The sequence below is a fragment of the Brassica oleracea genome, chromosome C3, assembly GCF_000695525.1.
Source record: "Brassica oleracea var. oleracea cultivar TO1000 chromosome C3, BOL, whole genome shotgun sequence".
NCBI lineage: Eukaryota > Viridiplantae > Streptophyta > Magnoliopsida > Brassicales > Brassicaceae > Brassica > Brassica oleracea.
The window spans coordinates 12623410-12640442 of NC_027750.1; the positions used below are offsets into that span (position 1 = coordinate 12623410).

General features: G+C 34.8%; 5 protein-coding genes and 1 long non-coding RNA gene across 8 annotated transcripts; 3 read left to right on the forward strand and 3 right to left on the reverse strand.

Annotated features, from left to right (window-relative positions):
- Positions 1-127: 127 nt before the first annotated feature.
- LOC106329906 lies at positions 128-451 on the reverse strand. Its single transcript, XM_013768511.1, has one exon. The coding sequence runs from the start codon at positions 449-451 to the stop codon at positions 128-130; it is 324 nt and encodes a 107-aa protein (XP_013623965.1).
- Positions 452-1714: 1263 nt separating this feature from the next.
- On the forward strand, positions 1715-3874 carry LOC106336340. The gene is made up of 2 exons (XM_013775144.1): positions 1715-3478; positions 3559-3874. The coding sequence occupies exon 1, from the start codon at positions 1815-1817 to the stop codon at positions 3471-3473; it is 1659 nt and encodes a 552-aa protein (XP_013630598.1). The 5' UTR covers positions 1715-1814; the 3' UTR covers positions 3474-3478; positions 3559-3874.
- LOC106336341 (probable histone H2A variant 2) lies at positions 3863-5411 on the reverse strand. 2 transcript variants are annotated; one of them, XM_013775146.1, is made up of 3 exons: positions 5353-5411; positions 5011-5131; positions 3863-4363 (listed from the first exon to the last, which is right to left on the reverse strand). In XM_013775146.1, exons 2-3 carry the CDS (start codon positions 5116-5118, stop codon positions 4067-4069), a joined length of 405 nt encoding a protein of 134 aa, XP_013630600.1. In that variant the 5' UTR covers positions 5119-5131; positions 5353-5411; the 3' UTR covers positions 3863-4066. The 2 variants fall into 2 exon arrangements, with proteins under 2 accessions (XP_013630600.1, XP_013630599.1); XM_013775145.1 differs by lacking the exon at positions 5353-5411 and adding an exon at positions 5231-5333.
- Positions 5412-6339: 928 nt separating this feature from the next.
- Positions 6340-8042, forward strand: LOC106329180. The gene is made up of 3 exons (XM_013767794.1): positions 6340-7017; positions 7087-7282; positions 7445-8042. Exons 1-3 carry the CDS (start codon positions 6637-6639, stop codon positions 7801-7803), a joined length of 936 nt encoding a protein of 311 aa, XP_013623248.1. The 5' UTR covers positions 6340-6636; the 3' UTR covers positions 7804-8042.
- A 740-nt stretch (positions 8043-8782) lies between these two features.
- Positions 8783-10132, forward strand: LOC106333693. The gene is made up of 5 exons (XM_013772106.1): positions 8783-9020; positions 9105-9260; positions 9377-9424; positions 9534-9710; positions 9799-10132. Exons 1-5 carry the CDS (start codon positions 8865-8867, stop codon positions 10024-10026), a joined length of 765 nt encoding a protein of 254 aa, XP_013627560.1. The 5' UTR covers positions 8783-8864; the 3' UTR covers positions 10027-10132.
- Positions 10133-12672: 2540 nt separating this feature from the next.
- On the reverse strand, positions 12673-13848 carry LOC106333116. Of its 2 annotated transcripts, none has more exons than XR_001268284.1 (4): positions 13789-13848; positions 13275-13467; positions 13001-13175; positions 12673-12923 (listed from the first exon to the last, which is right to left on the reverse strand). It is a non-coding gene; the product is annotated as an uncharacterized LOC106333116 (long non-coding RNA). The 2 variants fall into 2 exon arrangements; XR_001268285.1 differs by lacking the exon at positions 13789-13848 and adding an exon at positions 13561-13749.
- Positions 13849-17033: the final 3185 nt, after the last annotated feature.

A 17033-nucleotide genomic window follows, 5' to 3' on the forward strand; every position in this document is an offset into this window, starting at 1 on the left:
AAGAACCAATGAAATCATCTTAGAAACTAGACTCAAGAGTCTTTAACTGAACCCTAACGGTATAAGACACGCGTCAAATTTTCATTATATTACATTTTCATCCATGGCCACATGCCACAAAGCCCGACTATTTCTTGGTCTGACCTTGACCAGCACCTTTACCTCCTCCACCAGCTGTAGCACCTCCTGCGTCGACCGTCCTTACTTTATACCATTCATCTCTCAAGTCTGGTGGACCAAGATTGATACCTCTCGAGGTGAATCGTGGCGAACCAGCGCTGAGACTCCTCTGCATAGTCATTGACTTTGGGGGAAGAGGAGAATCTTGTTTGAATTGGGACATAGCGTCTTCGATTTTGTTGGAGATACTAAGAAACTTGTCTTTCTCTCCGCATGGAAACATCTTCTTCAACAGCTGAAGTTGTCCAACGTAAAGCTCTCTCCTAGACATTATAAGTACTAACCAACCACCACAAAAGTAGATTCCTAAGTCTTTTGAGCAAAACGTATCTTTGTGTTCTTGTTTTTGTTTGTTTTGTTTAGAATGTGTTTCAATATCAGAGGAAGAAAGCAGAAGTGAATCTTATAAAAGAAGCAAACGAGTGGAAAAGATTAGATCTATTGCTTGTTCCAGACTTGTCAACACGACTGCTTCAACGTTTGAGTTGTTTCTTGGCAGAGGCTGCATGCTAACTTCGGAGCTAATTGCAGACATTACAACGTAATTTCGAAGACGTGTTAGAAGAAGTTAAGGCTGCTCACATAGAAATTTTCAAGTAAATTCATAATGGTTGAACGTAGGCTTATCTACTGCTCATGTTAATGTTGCTGTTGGCTCAAGTTCAGGAGGGTATAGTTTGCATGATAATTCTAATTTGTACATAACTAAAGTATAAGATCATGTAAGTTTCATTCGTAACTAAAAACTTATTTTAGATTTATATCTATTTTGAAAATTATAATTTTACGTTTTCATTGGTTTATACTTTTTAAAAGTTCAAATTTTCGAAATTCATTTTGTTACAAAAATAATGTGAAGATTAGTTTGTAACATATCTTTTTTTTCTGAAAAAGGGCTTTATGATTTTTAACAATTTTGTTGCCATGAAATCATGGCATTTACAAAATATCTTCAGTTTCATTTAAAGACACTTTATTTAAACTACAATATATATCTTCCGTATTCCAGAAAGCAATATGCGTGATAAAGTCATAATATAATTATTTGACACACCTTTGTGGACTGAAACCAAAGAAAAATACTCCCAATAACTAAATATTTTTTTCCTTTCAAAAAAAAAATAATAACAAAATATATATTTTATTATAAATTCTTCAAATATATAAGTGCAAATAAAATTTTAATATATTCAAATATACAAATGGGCCGACAGAGAAAAATAACAAATCAAAATTTTTTATGCATTTAAATACAAAATCAAACTTTTAAAAACTGTTGACAAAAAAAAAAACTTTTAAAAACTAAAGTTTGAGAGCCCTCCTAGTTCATTTGTGGGCTCAGAGGAGCCCAAAAAATATAACTTGATCGAGAAAGAGACAAAAGAACATAATGCGCATTATCTCTCTCTCTCTCGTGTTACACGAAGAGGCCCTAAAATAAAGAGAAACGGGACCCACCAAAATCAATCTCTTTCTCAGTGCTTGTCACAATCACAAAGTTATTCAGATTTTGTTTCAAGAAGTTTTATTCACGTAGAGTCCACTTGGCCTATCTATCACTGATCAAAAAGAATCTTTTTTGTGCTCTAAACAAGCAAATAGCTTTGTCTTCAGGCAAAGCAAGACTTGGTAAGATGGTTCAAAGGAAGACTACTTGTCAAGCAATCAAGTCTCACAATCTCCAACCTGAAACTCGGTTTGGACCAGAGATGATGATGATGATGATGAAGCGAACAAAACCTAAGAGGAAGCTTAAAGACAGTTCTGTTTCTCAATCAGGTAAGACACAGTCAACACCAAGTAAGCATGATCTTGTTGTTAAAGGAACAGGCCGGTCACCTAATTACATGAAAGGCACATCTAGCTCTGAGGCAAGGATGGAGAACAAGAAAATATTCAATCCGAAGAACCAAATCGGTCTAAAAGAGAGGTGTAGTAACAAACCGGGTTCGAGGATCGTTAGGAGTTTGACAAAGGCTCCGAGTTTCAAGAGATGTTCACAGAGAGCTACTTGTTCCTCGACTCTTAAAGATTCCAAGTTTTCAGAGTATCTGACGCTTAACCATGGTGGAAGTGATGATGGTGAAGTTAGTGGAACCTCGGTTTTGAGAGTCTGTCCTTACACGTATTGTTCACTCAACGGCCATCTTCATAAGCAGTGTCCTCCTTTGAAAAGCTTCATATCCTCGAGGAGACAGAGTTTGAAGTCTCAAAAGTGTGTGAAAATGGAAGCTTCTAAGGATGATTCTCTGGAGATGTATGTAGAGGAGGAGAAAGAGTGTGAGAATGCAGATGGAGGAACTTGTGAGGTTGATGTTGAGACCCAAATCTCGGAGACTTTCTCTGTAGGAGCACCTCGTTCTGAGACTGATTCTGATGAGTACTCAGAGATTGTGAAGTTTTCGGCACTTGATGATGACATCGAGTTACAAGAACCTGATTTGGCGGAGACTCTTGTAGCAGAGACTGTGAAAGAGATCCAAGAAACTAATGATGTTGGTGCAGAGATGGTGAGGGCTCCAGAAGGTGGTCATGAAACTGAATCAAGAGAATCTGATTTGGTGGAGACTTTAGTAGCAGACTATGTGAAAGAGATCTTAGAGACTACTTGTGAGGTTGATGATGACTCTGATAGTGCAGAGATGGTGAGTTCTTTAGAAGGTGATCATGACACTGAGTTAAAAGAATCTAACATGGAGGAGACTTTGGTTGATGAATCTGTGAAAGAGATCCAAGAGGAAGCAAACAGAGAAGAAGATGTTGATCAATCTTGTTCCTTTTACTCTGAAGCTATGGGTATGATGATGAACTCAGAAGCTGATGAAGAAACACTAAAGGATAGCAAAGAGGAGTCTCAGGACCAAACTGAAGTTGTCCGGATGTTAGAGGAAACTACAAAGGTTCCATATAGTCGTAAACAAAGGCCATGCAACCAAGAAGAAGAGTTAGATTCCACCGTTTCATGGACTATCATCAAATGCAAGAAACCTGTGGTAGACACTGAGGATCTGAGGGAGTTCAACCCAAGGGAACCCAGTTACCTTCCTGTTTCTGTTGATGCGGATGCAGAGAAGGTTGACCTCAAGCATCAGGACATGGATGAGAGGAAAAACTCAGAGGATTGGATGTTTGATTATGCTCTCCAGCGTGCTGTTACCAAACTTTCCTCAGCAAGGAAGAGGAAAGTCGCACTGCTCGTGGAGGCATTTGAAACCGTGAAACCTGTTGTGCAGCATGGTAGAGAACCTGATCCTGTATTGAGCTATGGAAGACACCTTCAGACATGCAGTTAACAGAGGTAACTCACCAACATCCTCTTATAACTCAGCAAATAAACAAAGTTTGTTGCAAGTTCTGCTTATGAAAACCTTTGTGCAGGTCAGAGGATGATTGAAGGAGAGGAGGAATGGCTTTTTATTATTAACTAGTAAGATAAGAACCAATGAGTAAGGGGGCAAACTTTGATGGTTCATTACCTTAAGCTCTTTGTGTGGTAGTTATATGATTGATATAGTCCTCCTTAATCTGTGAGGAGAGGGCTCAGTGTGTGATTGCTTTGAGACTAATTTATGGGGAAATTATGAATTCTATACTTCTACGTAAGTATGCAACTATTTGAAATTGTGATTGAAATGAACGCTGTTGTTGATTGTCATTCAACATTATGGAAAACAAAAGAACATAATAAAAATCATCCATAATCATAATATCATCAGAGCAAGATCTCAATAGGATGGGAGTCTAAAAAAGAGAAACCTAGGAGGTTAAAGTTAACCCATATACACTTGAGGATGTTTATAAGAGAAGCACACTAAACCAATAAGGTTAACACAAACACCAGAAGCTATTAAGCAAAGCAGATAAAACTAAGTTGACGAGGATTTTTTCAGTCATTGGCGATCTTGTTGACGAGGGACTTGTGGATGTGGGGGATGACACCACCTCCAGCGATTGTTCCTTTGATGAGAGTGTCAAGCTCCTCATCTCCTCTGATGGCAAGCTGCAAATGCCTCGGAGTGATTCTCTTCACTTTCAGATCTTTGCTCGCGTTTCCAGCCAACTCGAGAACTTCTGCAGTCAAGTATTCAAGAATCGATGCTGTGTAGACTGCAGCAGTGGCACCAACTCTCCCATGTGCTGAAACACGTGTCTTGAGTTGACGATGGATACGACCCACTGGAAACTGAAAGAAGACAGCCATCAAAGAAAACCAAAATCAGCATCAGACAGATCCAAACAACAAATCGAATGTAAACTAAGCAAAGCACCAGACAGCAAGCAAACAAACGAAACACAAGATCTCGAAATGAAGAGAGGGACAATCAGATGAGACTTAGTAGTAAGCACAACTGTTCGGCATGCGCAACCACAAGAAGTGAACACAGAGAAGTCAAGTTAAGATATGTACATTGCTGCTTTGTCGCCGTTAATGCATTTAAAACAGAACAAAAAAAAAAACACAGATCTTGTTCTAAACATCGTTACTTGTTCTGATTCTTATCTTTTAATTTCTTCAGGACAATGTTTTTTTCTCAGCTATAATTACAATTAAACATAGACACAAAGCACATCAAACTAAATAGAGAGAGAGAGAGAGAGATAAAGATCAAAATCTACCAAAGTCCTGTTGTGTTTATGGACATTGTTAAATTGTCTCTGTTAATACATTTAACGTAACACAGAGCTTGTTCTAAATATATTTACTTGTTCTGTTTCTTAACTAAATATTTTCTCAGCCACAATCACAACTAAAACATAGACCCAGAACACTTCAAAATAATATCAACTTGAATTTGAACAAGAAGCTAGGGTGGGTTAGAGAGGGGAAACCTGAATACCGGCACGAGAAGAGCGAGAGATGGATTTCTTCTTGTCTTTGTTAGCAGCCGTCGTAGTAGTCTTTGTGGCGATAAGCCCCTTGCCGCCTTTACCTGCCATATCCTCCAATTACCCTAAACAAAAACACGGATAAGCTTTTAATTTTTCAAAAGAGATTACAACTATACTCTCCTCCTAGATCTGCGGTCTAATCGAGAAAATATTCTTTTACCGATAGAGAGAATCAATAACAAGATCCGAAATCTCCGGCGAAATCAAGACAGGGAGAATAAATCGAAACGAGAAAGATCAGTAGAACAAACCCTCAATCGGAGAGAGAGAAAAAGAGGTTACCTGAAAACGAGAGCGGGAAAGTGAAAAGAAAAGTTGGAGGGAGACTCAGAAATTCTGCGGGAGCTTTTTAGAATATTGGATTTTACCTCTTTACTTTATTTATTATACTTCTGCTTGTTTCCTTTTTTTTTTTTTAATTGTAAAATTAATGTTTTAGAAATTTTCCTTTTTCTTAAATCTATATATTTTTAATTTTATATAGCTGCCTACAAAAAAAACATTTAAGAAATCTTTTAAACTCTGAAAATATTTATATCAACCATAAAAAATACAAAGCAGATAAATCTAAGAAATAAAACAAAAAAGATAATAAGAAATAAATTACTAAAATCATTTTAGTATTACACAATTTCGTTTTCTTAACTGCATTGCTTTATTGCTTCTAGAATAATTGTTTCAAATATGTAAACAGCTGAAAATATAAAATAATTTATTAAATTCATAGATATTTCAAAGCTTGAAAATTACATCCATGGCTTAAAACTATTTTTAGATATTTGGGATGATAACTATTAATTTCTAAAAAGAAATAAATTGAGATTTGCAGTATCTACTTACAAATATACGGATGGATATACTACTAAGACTAAAGAATAGGCGAATGTATCGGTATACAAAGCAAAAAAGTACGTGGAGGGGCATTTTCGTAATCTTAATATCCACTCTTTCCGTTTCAAACTTATTCCGGGAGGATCAGCTTAACAAACCCCCGGCCTGACTGGAGTCGCAGACACGTTTTCTAGCAGAAACGTCTTCGAGGGTATTTTCGACTTTCACCCATAAAGGGCAGCATCCGATCTCAGCCACTTGTTACCTCACCAACACCCTTGATCTCACGACACGTGTTACTTGATCAGTTAATCGTTTTCAAACAATTAGCTATTTTCGACACGTAGGACTCACACGTGTGCATCATCATATATCCTTTCCCTTATATAAAATCAAAGCTTATCCTCTTCTTTCTTCTTCTTCCTCGTTGTTGTTGTTGTTGTTTCACACATCGCCGTTTTTCGAATTCAGTTTCGTTTTCATCTACTTTTAACCGCCGCCGATAAACTAAATCAGATCTCCGTGGGATTTGCGTCCGATCGTCGTTATAATGATCGCAAGCCTGACGTTTAACGAGACGTCGCGTATCTCGGAAGCTTTAATCCGTATCTAGAAAGTTCAAAATCAAATCAATATTTGGAATCGGATTAGATCTTCGATTGAATATTAGTTTTCGTTTGATCTATAGTTTTCCATATACGGCGCCGTTTTTTTAATTGTGGAGTGATATCGCAAATGCCGTTTCATACGAAAATCCAACCGGTCGATGTAACGGAGGTGGAGATACCTTTCCCTGAGACGATGAAGCAGATGCCGAAATCGCGGTTGAAGCGTCTCTTTGAGCGTCAGTTCAGTTTAAAGAACACCTCAGAGGCCGCGGCGCCACCACCACCGCTTTCGAGAGGTGGCTCGGGTGATTTCGAGCCGAGCTCCGTTTGTCTGGGGAAGATGGTTGTAAACTTCATCGAGGATAACAATAACGGTGAGAAACAGAGGTGTGGTCGTAGCCGATGCAGCTGCTTTAACTGGAGTGGCACGGAGAGCTCTGACGATGAGTCTGATTGGTCTGACGATCTGGGAGCTTCTTCTTCCCGTGAAGGTCGCGTGGCTCTCAAGGTATGATTCATCAGCGTTCTCTATGATTGTGTAAAGCAGAGTTTTGATTGGTTTAGATTCTACGTGTAGAGTTTGGTCATCTGTTCGAGCATGTGTGAGAAGAGTTTAATGGCTGATGTGACCAAGATTGTGGAAACGAGTAAGAACTGTAAACGTAAAGACGAATCTTGCTTGAAGATATTCGTGGCCAATGAGCTGGTGAGCTTAGGTTATGATGCGGCTCTGTGCAAGTCTCGCTGGGAGAAATCTTCTTCTTACCCTGCTGGTATGATCCATAACTCTTTTCTGTCGGATTGTTCTGGTTCTGCTTTGGTCGCATGTTAAGTAACATATCTAAAGGAGAGAACGAGAAGCAAACTGTCTTAGCTCATTGAGTAGGCATTTCTAATAAAAGTAATAATCTTTCAACATATTGCTTATGAAACAGGGGAATATAAGTATGTGGATGTGATAATCGATGGTGAAAGACTGTTGATCGACATTGATTTCAAACCGAATTTCGAGATTGCTCGTGCCACGAAGACCTACAAGTCGATCCTGCAAACTCTGCCTTCCATTTTTGTTGGCAAAGTGGATAGGTTGCAGAAGATCATCATCCTTGTATGTGAAGGTGCAAAGAAGAGCTTGAAGAAGAAAGGACTTCATGTGCCGCCATGGAGGAGAGCCGAGTATGTTAAATCAAAGTGGATTTCTCCTTATGTTCGCGGACCAGATGCAGAGGAAGACAAGCAGGAACCAGTAGATGTTTTGACTAAATCGGTGGGTTCGATAGCCTTTGGTGTTTGAAGATTGTGTGAAGCTTTTTTTATGTGACATAAAGGCTCTAGCGTGGAGTTGTGAGAGGAGATTGGAGTGTTCGAATCCCTTATAGTTTTTGATATGAAGGGTATGAACTTGGTGAATCGCAGTGTGTCTCAGCTTATCTGTTTTTTTTGGTGTAAGGGAGACTGTGATCCGACTCTGTTACTCTATCGTTGTTTTGTGGGGGTTATTATTACTAAATAATTACATACTTATACTATCCTTATTATTAAGACATTCACAATCATTTGAGATAAGATGCTCCTATATAGGTTGATTTACTTAAGATTTTCTAATCTTGCATTTAATTTGGAATCTGCAGTGATTTGCACAAAAATCTTCTGTTAGTTAAACTTAACTTATACTTTGTAAAAAAAATTAAGATCTCGTCTTTTATTTAAAAAGAAGAATTAGACAAAGCAGGCCATACATAAAATATTTAGTTATGTGAGAAGGTTCTTAGTAATTTAAAATGATTTGGTAGAATCTTAATCCACTTAAAATCATCAAAAAAATTTTTATTGAAAATCAAACAATTACATATCATCTCAAATACATAATTGATTTCAGATATATATTTTTGTACCTTTCCAAATTGGAGGTTCAAGAAGAAATGAGCTTATAAAAACTGAGAGAATGAACAGATTGTAGAATCAATTTTGTTGTTGTTTTATTGAGAAGGAAACTTACATCTACCAACCCATATAGAATAATAAACTTGCTATATTATAGTACAATGATAACATATAATTGAGTTGAAGTATATAGGTGTATTGTCAACCATTACCTTGCACATTGAGCTATCAATAAAAAAAAAAGCTAATGGACTTCCTTGGCGTGGGGAGCAAGAATATCGTTAATAAATTTTAAATACTGCTTTAGTCAGACTCTCGAGGTTGGTAACGTCCCTATATAAAAACACACTACTTGCAAGGTCAACAAAACATTACCAAATACAATTCAACCCAACACAAGATTCCATCACTTATATCAAAGAGTAGACACTTTCTGTTTATATCATTTACACAACAAACCGAAGAGAGGCTATGGATAAACGACGTAAATGCAACAACAAAGTCTCCACTTGTCTTGGTATTGATACAGACAACAAAGTGAAGAAACATGACTTAGAAGCTGAGAAGCGACTCAAGAAGGTGGAGAAAGATTATATCCACGCAAGCCAAAAGTATACAGAAGCAACAGTAAGTTTCTAATGCACGTACACCCTAAAACATACCACCCGTTAATACGATCGTTTGCATTGCTTTATTTCTTGTGGGTGATAGTTACAGCGGTGGAACTTACGCTGTGAGAGAGAACGTGCTATCAATCTCTGCTGCTCGGCTGAAAACTTCAAGAACTACTGCAACCAGCTAGTAGAGAAACTTCAGAAGATTCTTGACAAGCTACCTACATCAGAAACAAAGGAAGTCATCGATCATGTAATGTTATCCCAAATATGCATGGTTATGATCTTAAAGATGAATCAGCTCAATATATAACAAAAATCTACCACGTTTTACATACCATGACACTCACTTTGCTTTCTATATTTTAGGGCGTGCAATCCTCGATTTTCAGTGATTTTCGAAAGATTAACGGAGAGGTATAATAATTACTGTTGCTAGGCTTAAACCCTCTAGATTCATAGCTTACTTACTAGGAACATACGTGGCCACTTAACTTGTTTTTTTTTTTCAATACCATGTAACTAGGCACCCTACTATCAAAGAAAATTGCCAAGGATTAACAGCAGAAAAGCTGTAAATGATCTTCGTAAGGAGGTTAGAAAGAAGAAGACGTGTAGAGACAAAGCTGTTTCAAATTTTGCATCGGTTTGTAATCCCACAAGTCATGACAGTTTGAGAAAATCTGTGGAGCAGGAGATAGTTGTAAGATTACTTTCTTTCCTTTGAGCACTAACATGACGTCTTACTTTACACTAACCAATGTAATGATTCTTGCAAATTAATTAATTAGGTTGTAAAGAAGCTGATAAGAGAGATCCAAAAAGACTTTGAAGAAAAACTGCATATAGAGCAATATGCAATAAATGTATATGAATGCATCGAACGGAAGGTGAAGCATTTAGAGGTGAAAAAGGAACACTTGTCGGGGCAAAGGGACATCTTGAGGCTGAATATATCAAAAAGGAACACGATTGTGACTGATTTGCCGCCTAAGCGGGGCAAAAAAAAAACATCTTGATGCTCAATATTTAAAAAAGAAACATGCTTATGATCTATTTGCCGTCTAAGTGTACATTAATATTTACCATTGGGTTGTGATATTTTAATATGGGACTTGGAGTGTATTTTTCACTTTTTTTCTAAACCGTTCATCACCAAAATTTCACTTGTATAGTTTCACTGCGACATGTACATCCAAAATAATTGTCTGATCAAGTCTCAGCAGAGAAAGATAATGAAAAGATCTTGTCACAGCGTTGCTTGGAAATTGTTCTTTGAAAATAATAAAGATGGATTAAGGGTTGTAAATGAGATGATACCAGAGCAAATACAATTAAAATATAATGGCTGAGGCACACAACTGATATATAAAGAAGGGGAAGTTCAATATCAGAGTTAGCAGTTTGAACTGGACCCCCTAGTTAACATAAAACTTCACTTGACTCCTATAAAATGAATTCACTGAGTCGCAATCGAGACTGCACATCAATGCATTTTACGTTCCCTCAAATATCTCTCTTGGCAATCCTCAGCTATTTGATAGTCAAGTTATTATAGTTTACTTAAGGAAAATGAAAGTGTTGAAGACAATGAAGTTTAGACCAATTCAATTAACATACTGGAAAACAACAAATAGCATAACTTGTCCTTTCATTATAGAAAACAACAAGATGAAGAATTCAAAAACAGGAACGTCATAAATAGCAGAACCATCTTGTTATATAAAAAACTAGGATCGGCCCGCCCTACGGGCGGAATGAATATTAACAAATAATTTAATTAGTTAGAATTAATATTTAATATAAATTGTTATTATTTTATATATATATATATATATATATATATATATATATATATATATTAGTTAATTTTGTACATGTTATTGTATTTGAAGACTAAATAAACCATGTTATCTGAAAATTAGTTATGATTTTTTAAAATAAATATTACTTGTTATTTTTTAAATATGATTTTTCTGTTAAAATTTTTAAGATGATTTTTTTTTGTTAACTAATCTATGTTTTAATTATATGTTAAAAATTGTATGTGGCATTACATCATTCTTTATGATTTTCTAGAGTTGGATGACCATAAAAAAACCGTGGGATTATTTTTTCTTTCATTTTTTGTTAGTAGAAAAGAAACAAACTTGTAAATAAAGGGGAAATTCACATATTTTTGTTTAATTTTATATACTCTAGTGGATTATCTTATGTTTTTACTAAATTTATTTTTACAGTATATTATTGTTAAATTTTTTCTATTTTAGTTTTGACGATGTAGAGTTGATGATCTATTTGTTTTGGTTTATGTTATCTAGTTTTTTTCTTATGTGTTTCGCGTTAAGTTATATTATAATATGTCTCTTACTCAGATTGCTGTGTAAACTTTTATTCTCATATCAATTGTGTTTTTATGTTCAAAGATTTTTTTTTTTTTGAAATTCATGATGCAACCTTTTAAAATATTATCTGTTTACTTAGATATATAGAATAACCTAGGATATTTAATATATATCATATAAACAAACTTATTCATTTTTTCTTATATTTCTTGTTTTCATTATGTATTGGTTTATTTTGTTTCTCTAAAATAAAAACAAACTTATACATTTTTCTTATATTTATTGTTTTCTTTATTGATTTGTTTATTTTGTTTCACAATTGACATATAATCGTTTCGTTTATACTTTTAAATTTGTCAAATGACATTAAAGTCTATTATTATAGTTCCATGAAATAATGCCTAGATGTGATTCTATCAACTGCTAACGCTTGTTGTGTTTTGTTTCTTTATATGTTTATCCAACATTAATTGACTGACTCAGACTCCCTTCTACGTATTAATCAGATGACCTCACGTATAAAGACCATATGAATGATTAAAGATGCATTAAAGGGAAGAAATATTACACACCAGTGATGATACTTCTCGGCTTAAGCTCTAGAATTGAATCTTGCAGCTTTGACAGGCCATGCCATCTGCAGGTGTGTTAGCATAAATGACTAAAACCAGAAAGAAGACATAAAGATATCTTTTTTTTTTGAACTGACATAAAGATATCTTAATACATACTTTATGTGAAAGTGTTTACCTCGCTGTTTCAATACGCATTTTAAATAAGTGTTATTTGTTCATAAAGGTGAAGAATTTCTTGCTGCGTGTTTCAAAGTCAAGCGTAAGAGTGACAGTGGTGAATGGCTTGGCCAATTCAAAGTGAGCAAGATCTTGGTCTGATAAAATTATATAACAGCTAATTAAAAAGTTAAGAAACAACCCATCGATGCATAGAATTACAAAACTAATTGAAAAAATTAGTTATCACATAGAAAATGGACGTATGTCACTCTTTATTTTTTGTAAGATTCCGGTTTTTTTTATCGTCGTCCAAACTTGTTAACTATGTCTTTTCTTTTGTCAACCTGGTGCTGGTAATTGTTAAAGGAGTTGAGATAATTTTGTATTAGTTATGATTTTTAAAATAATACTCCAAGACAATTAGCTAACATATTTTGCTTAGTTATGAAAACAAAATTTATCACTTTCTTGTAGCAGAAGGAAGTATCACACTCGTTTTCCAAGTCGTACATTTGATTGTTTCTCTTATGCTCTTAGCTCACAACAAAGCAAGGACATACTTATTTATTTTGGAGTTAAGTAATAATAAGATCCAATCTAATTTATAGGCCCAATAGCAATAATACTGAAGCAGAGAACATAGTTTTCTTGCAAGAGTCTGAATGATTGTTTTAAAAGTTTAAAACTAAATGATTAAAAACCCATAAACAAATAGTTGTTGGAAAACTTATTAATTTGAGAATTAAAATAGAAGAGCCTGCAGGGTAGTTGACACCACAGGTTAGCATTATGAACTCCAAGAGTTGAGATATCACTGCATGCGTTGTCATGACCTTTCTGTAAAGGCGACAGTGTTAAGATCACACTGCTATGTATTGAATATGTAAATGATAAAGCCAAGATAGTAAACTGACCTAAATACCAAAATTAGGATGTGGTGGGTGCTGGTTGCGGTAAAAAATTGTGTGTGATGGTAAATAACTGTTGCTCAGATGAAAAATTGAACTGAGAAATCTTGAGGTCTAATGTGAAGTTCCTCCCCCACAATATTCCTTAGGAATTGTGGAATGGCCATGTTCTGCGGGTATTCTTGTTCATCGCCATGTGCAAATTAAATATTGTGAGTATACGGAGCCAAGAGTTTAATGAAGCACCAACAAATAAAGCAGGGGTGCTTAGAACTTTTACCTTCACATTTTGTGACACTGCAGAAGCAGGAATATTTCTCCATTGCATCGCAAAACCTACAAACACAGCAGAGTCATCCGAGACAGTCATCTCAACACAGTACCTTGATAAGAATCCTTGACATTGTTTGAGCAGGACTGTTTCTTGTGCAGTGATATTCATCATTCCGCCACAACTGAATTCATTTCAGTACCTACCAGCAAACAATAAAAAGAAAAATGTATTTAGATAAGGTCCACAAAACAATTAGTAGTTTGTAAGATTAAACCACTCAAGATAAGTTTACTGAAAATTTTCTGACAGAGCTGAAAGAAACAGCCTTCAAACCAGGAACTAATACTCAAAACAATTCAGCCTTATGGACATATGCATATAAGAAGGAACCACTTCTATGCAGTACGTGCACATGGAGAGTACGGCGCAGCTAGAGTTTGCATTCTAAAATTTTATATTCTTCCAGCAGAAGAGACACTGCAAAGAAAAGAAATCAATGTGAATATAGAAGACGCCATACCATGCACGAATCAATCGGTGAATTAACAGTATGCTTGAGATCTAAAATATCAACCTAACAACACAAAAAAAAAAAAAAAAAATCAAGAAACGGACTCTAATGATACAAAGTAAGCCAAAACAAACACTCACCACTGCTACTCTTCAGAAGAATTATCTCCTAGCAAAGAATCTCTCCAGAAGAAACCATTTTTCTAGGTAACCCATATACAAATCCAAATACAATGATTTCGTTAGTATAAACATAACAATTACGAAAAAAATTATATGCAATTACAGGATAATGAAATCGCAGTTCGGAGATTGATATTCACCCATTCCACAGGTAGGTACTTACATAGCCTGTTTAGGTTGAGAAGAGAGGAATATGCATTGAATGATTAAACGTAGTTGTAATGGGTCGAAGGATTAAAGAAAGTCGTTAATGGCTTGAATCAATGCATCCCATAACGGTCAAGAGGAGAAGAATCTCAAACGAAACGACACGAACAAAGCTCGATCCAGAGATTCATTACCAAGATTCTTCTCAAATACACCTCCAGAAACTCCATAGTCGGTTGACCTAATTACAGCAAGAAGAAGATGATCAGATTCATCTTTCCCGCCCAAGTCAAAATCAGATGAACAAAGGAGACGATCAGGTTTAGCAGGGCCGTGACGAACGGACTGAAGCCCATCCAAAAGCAAAAAAAGGCCCGTACGGAATCGCAAAACATGATTTTGAATACAAAAGTGTAGCTCAAATTCAATCAAATGCAAAAGTAATCCAAAAGCCTAGTGAAATTACAATAACCCTCTTATGAACAAACCAAAAATATGTATTCAATTTTACCATTATAATCATCCGTTAAAGAAGACTTCTTTATAAGTCTTCTCTATGATGATTTTTTTATAAGTCTTCTCGTTCAGTAGATCTTAAAAATAATTTTATAATTTTATAAAAAATATTTTATTGGATAAAAAATTGAAATCATGTAATAATAAATATTTCTCAATGATGTAAATTTAGTTCCTCTGAAATTAAATTATTTTCAACATAGATGAGTGAATGTATATTGGCTCATGAGTCATTGGTTTAGGGTTTGGTAACATATGTTATAGTATTATATGTATCTTTAGGGTTAGATACTGAAATTTTACCTTCATTTTTTTCTTTTTCAAATTGACCCATATATGTTTAGTAACTATCTAATAACTTGATTTAAACACTTTATAAGTTTTTTTTTAAGCTTAAGAAAGTGTTTTTAGGTAATTGATTATAGGGTCTGGAAGACTCACATAAGACTTAAAAAGAAGTCTTCAGACACATCCCGCCTAAATTTTAGTAGAATTTATGGTTCCCGCCTAAATTTTGGAAGAATTTAGGTTTCCCGTCTAAATCAAAGTCTTTCATAAGTCTTCCAGGAGTCTTTCATAAGAGAAAGTCTTCTCGTGGATTAGATCCTAAAAATAATTTAATTTTTTTTATAAAAAATATTTTCATGGATTCAAATTTGAAATCATGTAATAATAAACATTTTTCAATGATGTAAATTTAGTTTAACTGAAATTGAATTATTTTCAACATAGATGAGTGAATGTAGATTGGTTCATGAATCATTGGTTTATGGTTTGGTAACATATCTTATAGTATTGTTGGTATCTTTAGGGTTAGATTTGAAATCTTATCTTCATTTTTTTTCTTTTTTTCAAATTGACCTATATACGTTTAGTAAGTATCTAATAATTTGATTTTAACACTTTCTAAGTTTTTTTAAGTTTAAAAAGATTTTTTTGCATAGTTATTTGATTTTAGGGTCTAGAAGACTCACAGAAAACTTAAAAAGAAGGCTTCCGATACATCCCGCCTAAATTTAAGTAAAATTTAGGGTCCCGCCTAATTTTTGGAATAATTTAGGTTTCACGCTTAAATCAAAGTCTTCCATAAGTTTTCCATGAGTCTTACATACGTCTTCCATGAGTCTTCCAGAAGTCTTCTAGGTCGAAAATATTTAACCTAATTGGAATTTTTGTCTCCATAAATAAAGAAATTTTACACATTCTCTTTCTTCTTCTCAAATGACTGCAACAAAAATGTAATGTTTCTCGCTCTAAAACTCTCCAACCTCTATTTAATCTCTTTGAACATCAAAACACCAAACTTTATATCCATTTCTCACTTTTTCTTATGTCTTCTCCCTAATTTATCTTCTTTTTGCAGGTTTTTCATTACATGATTCTCATCTTTCACTCTTTCAAAGGTATATCTCTAAATTTTGGATATGAATTTATGTGTGTGTTTATATGTTAGATTCTAAAAAAGCTATAGATTCAACATAGTGTGACTGTTTTGTTTATTTTGTAAGCATAAAATTTTCATTTTCATTTTTGAAGTTTTTCTCTGTTTTGAAGTCATTTGAATGTTTTTAAATTTGCAGGTTTTTCCAGATCTGTGAGACTTTGAAAGACTTCTCAGAAGACTCTCAGAAGACTCTCGGAAGACTTCTCAGAAGCCTTCTTAGAAAGTCTTCTAATGCATTTTATGCTAGAAGACTTCCCACGAAGTCTTCAGGAAGTCTTCCGAAGTCTTCTGCCTAAAGTGGTATAAATTTTGGATATGTATTTTGTGTGTTTTATATATTAGATTCTAAAAAATTATAGATCCAACCTGATGTAACTGTTTTGTTTATTATCTAAAAATTTAGGATCGACGAGCTATTTCCCCACGAAAAGTATTATATAGCACCAAATGTCTCCCGAACTATGACTACGTGCTATTTATCCCCGAGAAAAAAATTTGAAATCTATTTCTCCATGAATCTTGGTTTTGTCACGGTTTTATAAAACAAATATAAAATCTTCAATCTCAGATAATAAACCGGACTAAACTAAACCATAATCAAATAAAACCCAACCTGTTGTAAATAGAGAGTTTAGAGACTGAATATTTCTCCGTGTTCTTATTAATGATCAAGGGGGTTCCTTTATATAAGGATTACAAGATGAAGATAAATGGAAGGTATCCAAAACCTAAACTCACTAGGATTAAGAAAACTACTAATACATAATAATGGAAAGATTACATCTATTAGGAAAAGGAAAGGATTTCCTTTTCTCCAAGCTTTATGGCCGCATTTCTCTCTCCTGAAGTCGGCTCTCTCTCTCCTCTCTCTAGGCTTCGGCCATCTCTCCATCTTCTAGGTATTGGGCCGGTCTCGGTCCGGGCCTGGTTAATGGCAATCCACTCCATGATTTATAACACTCCCC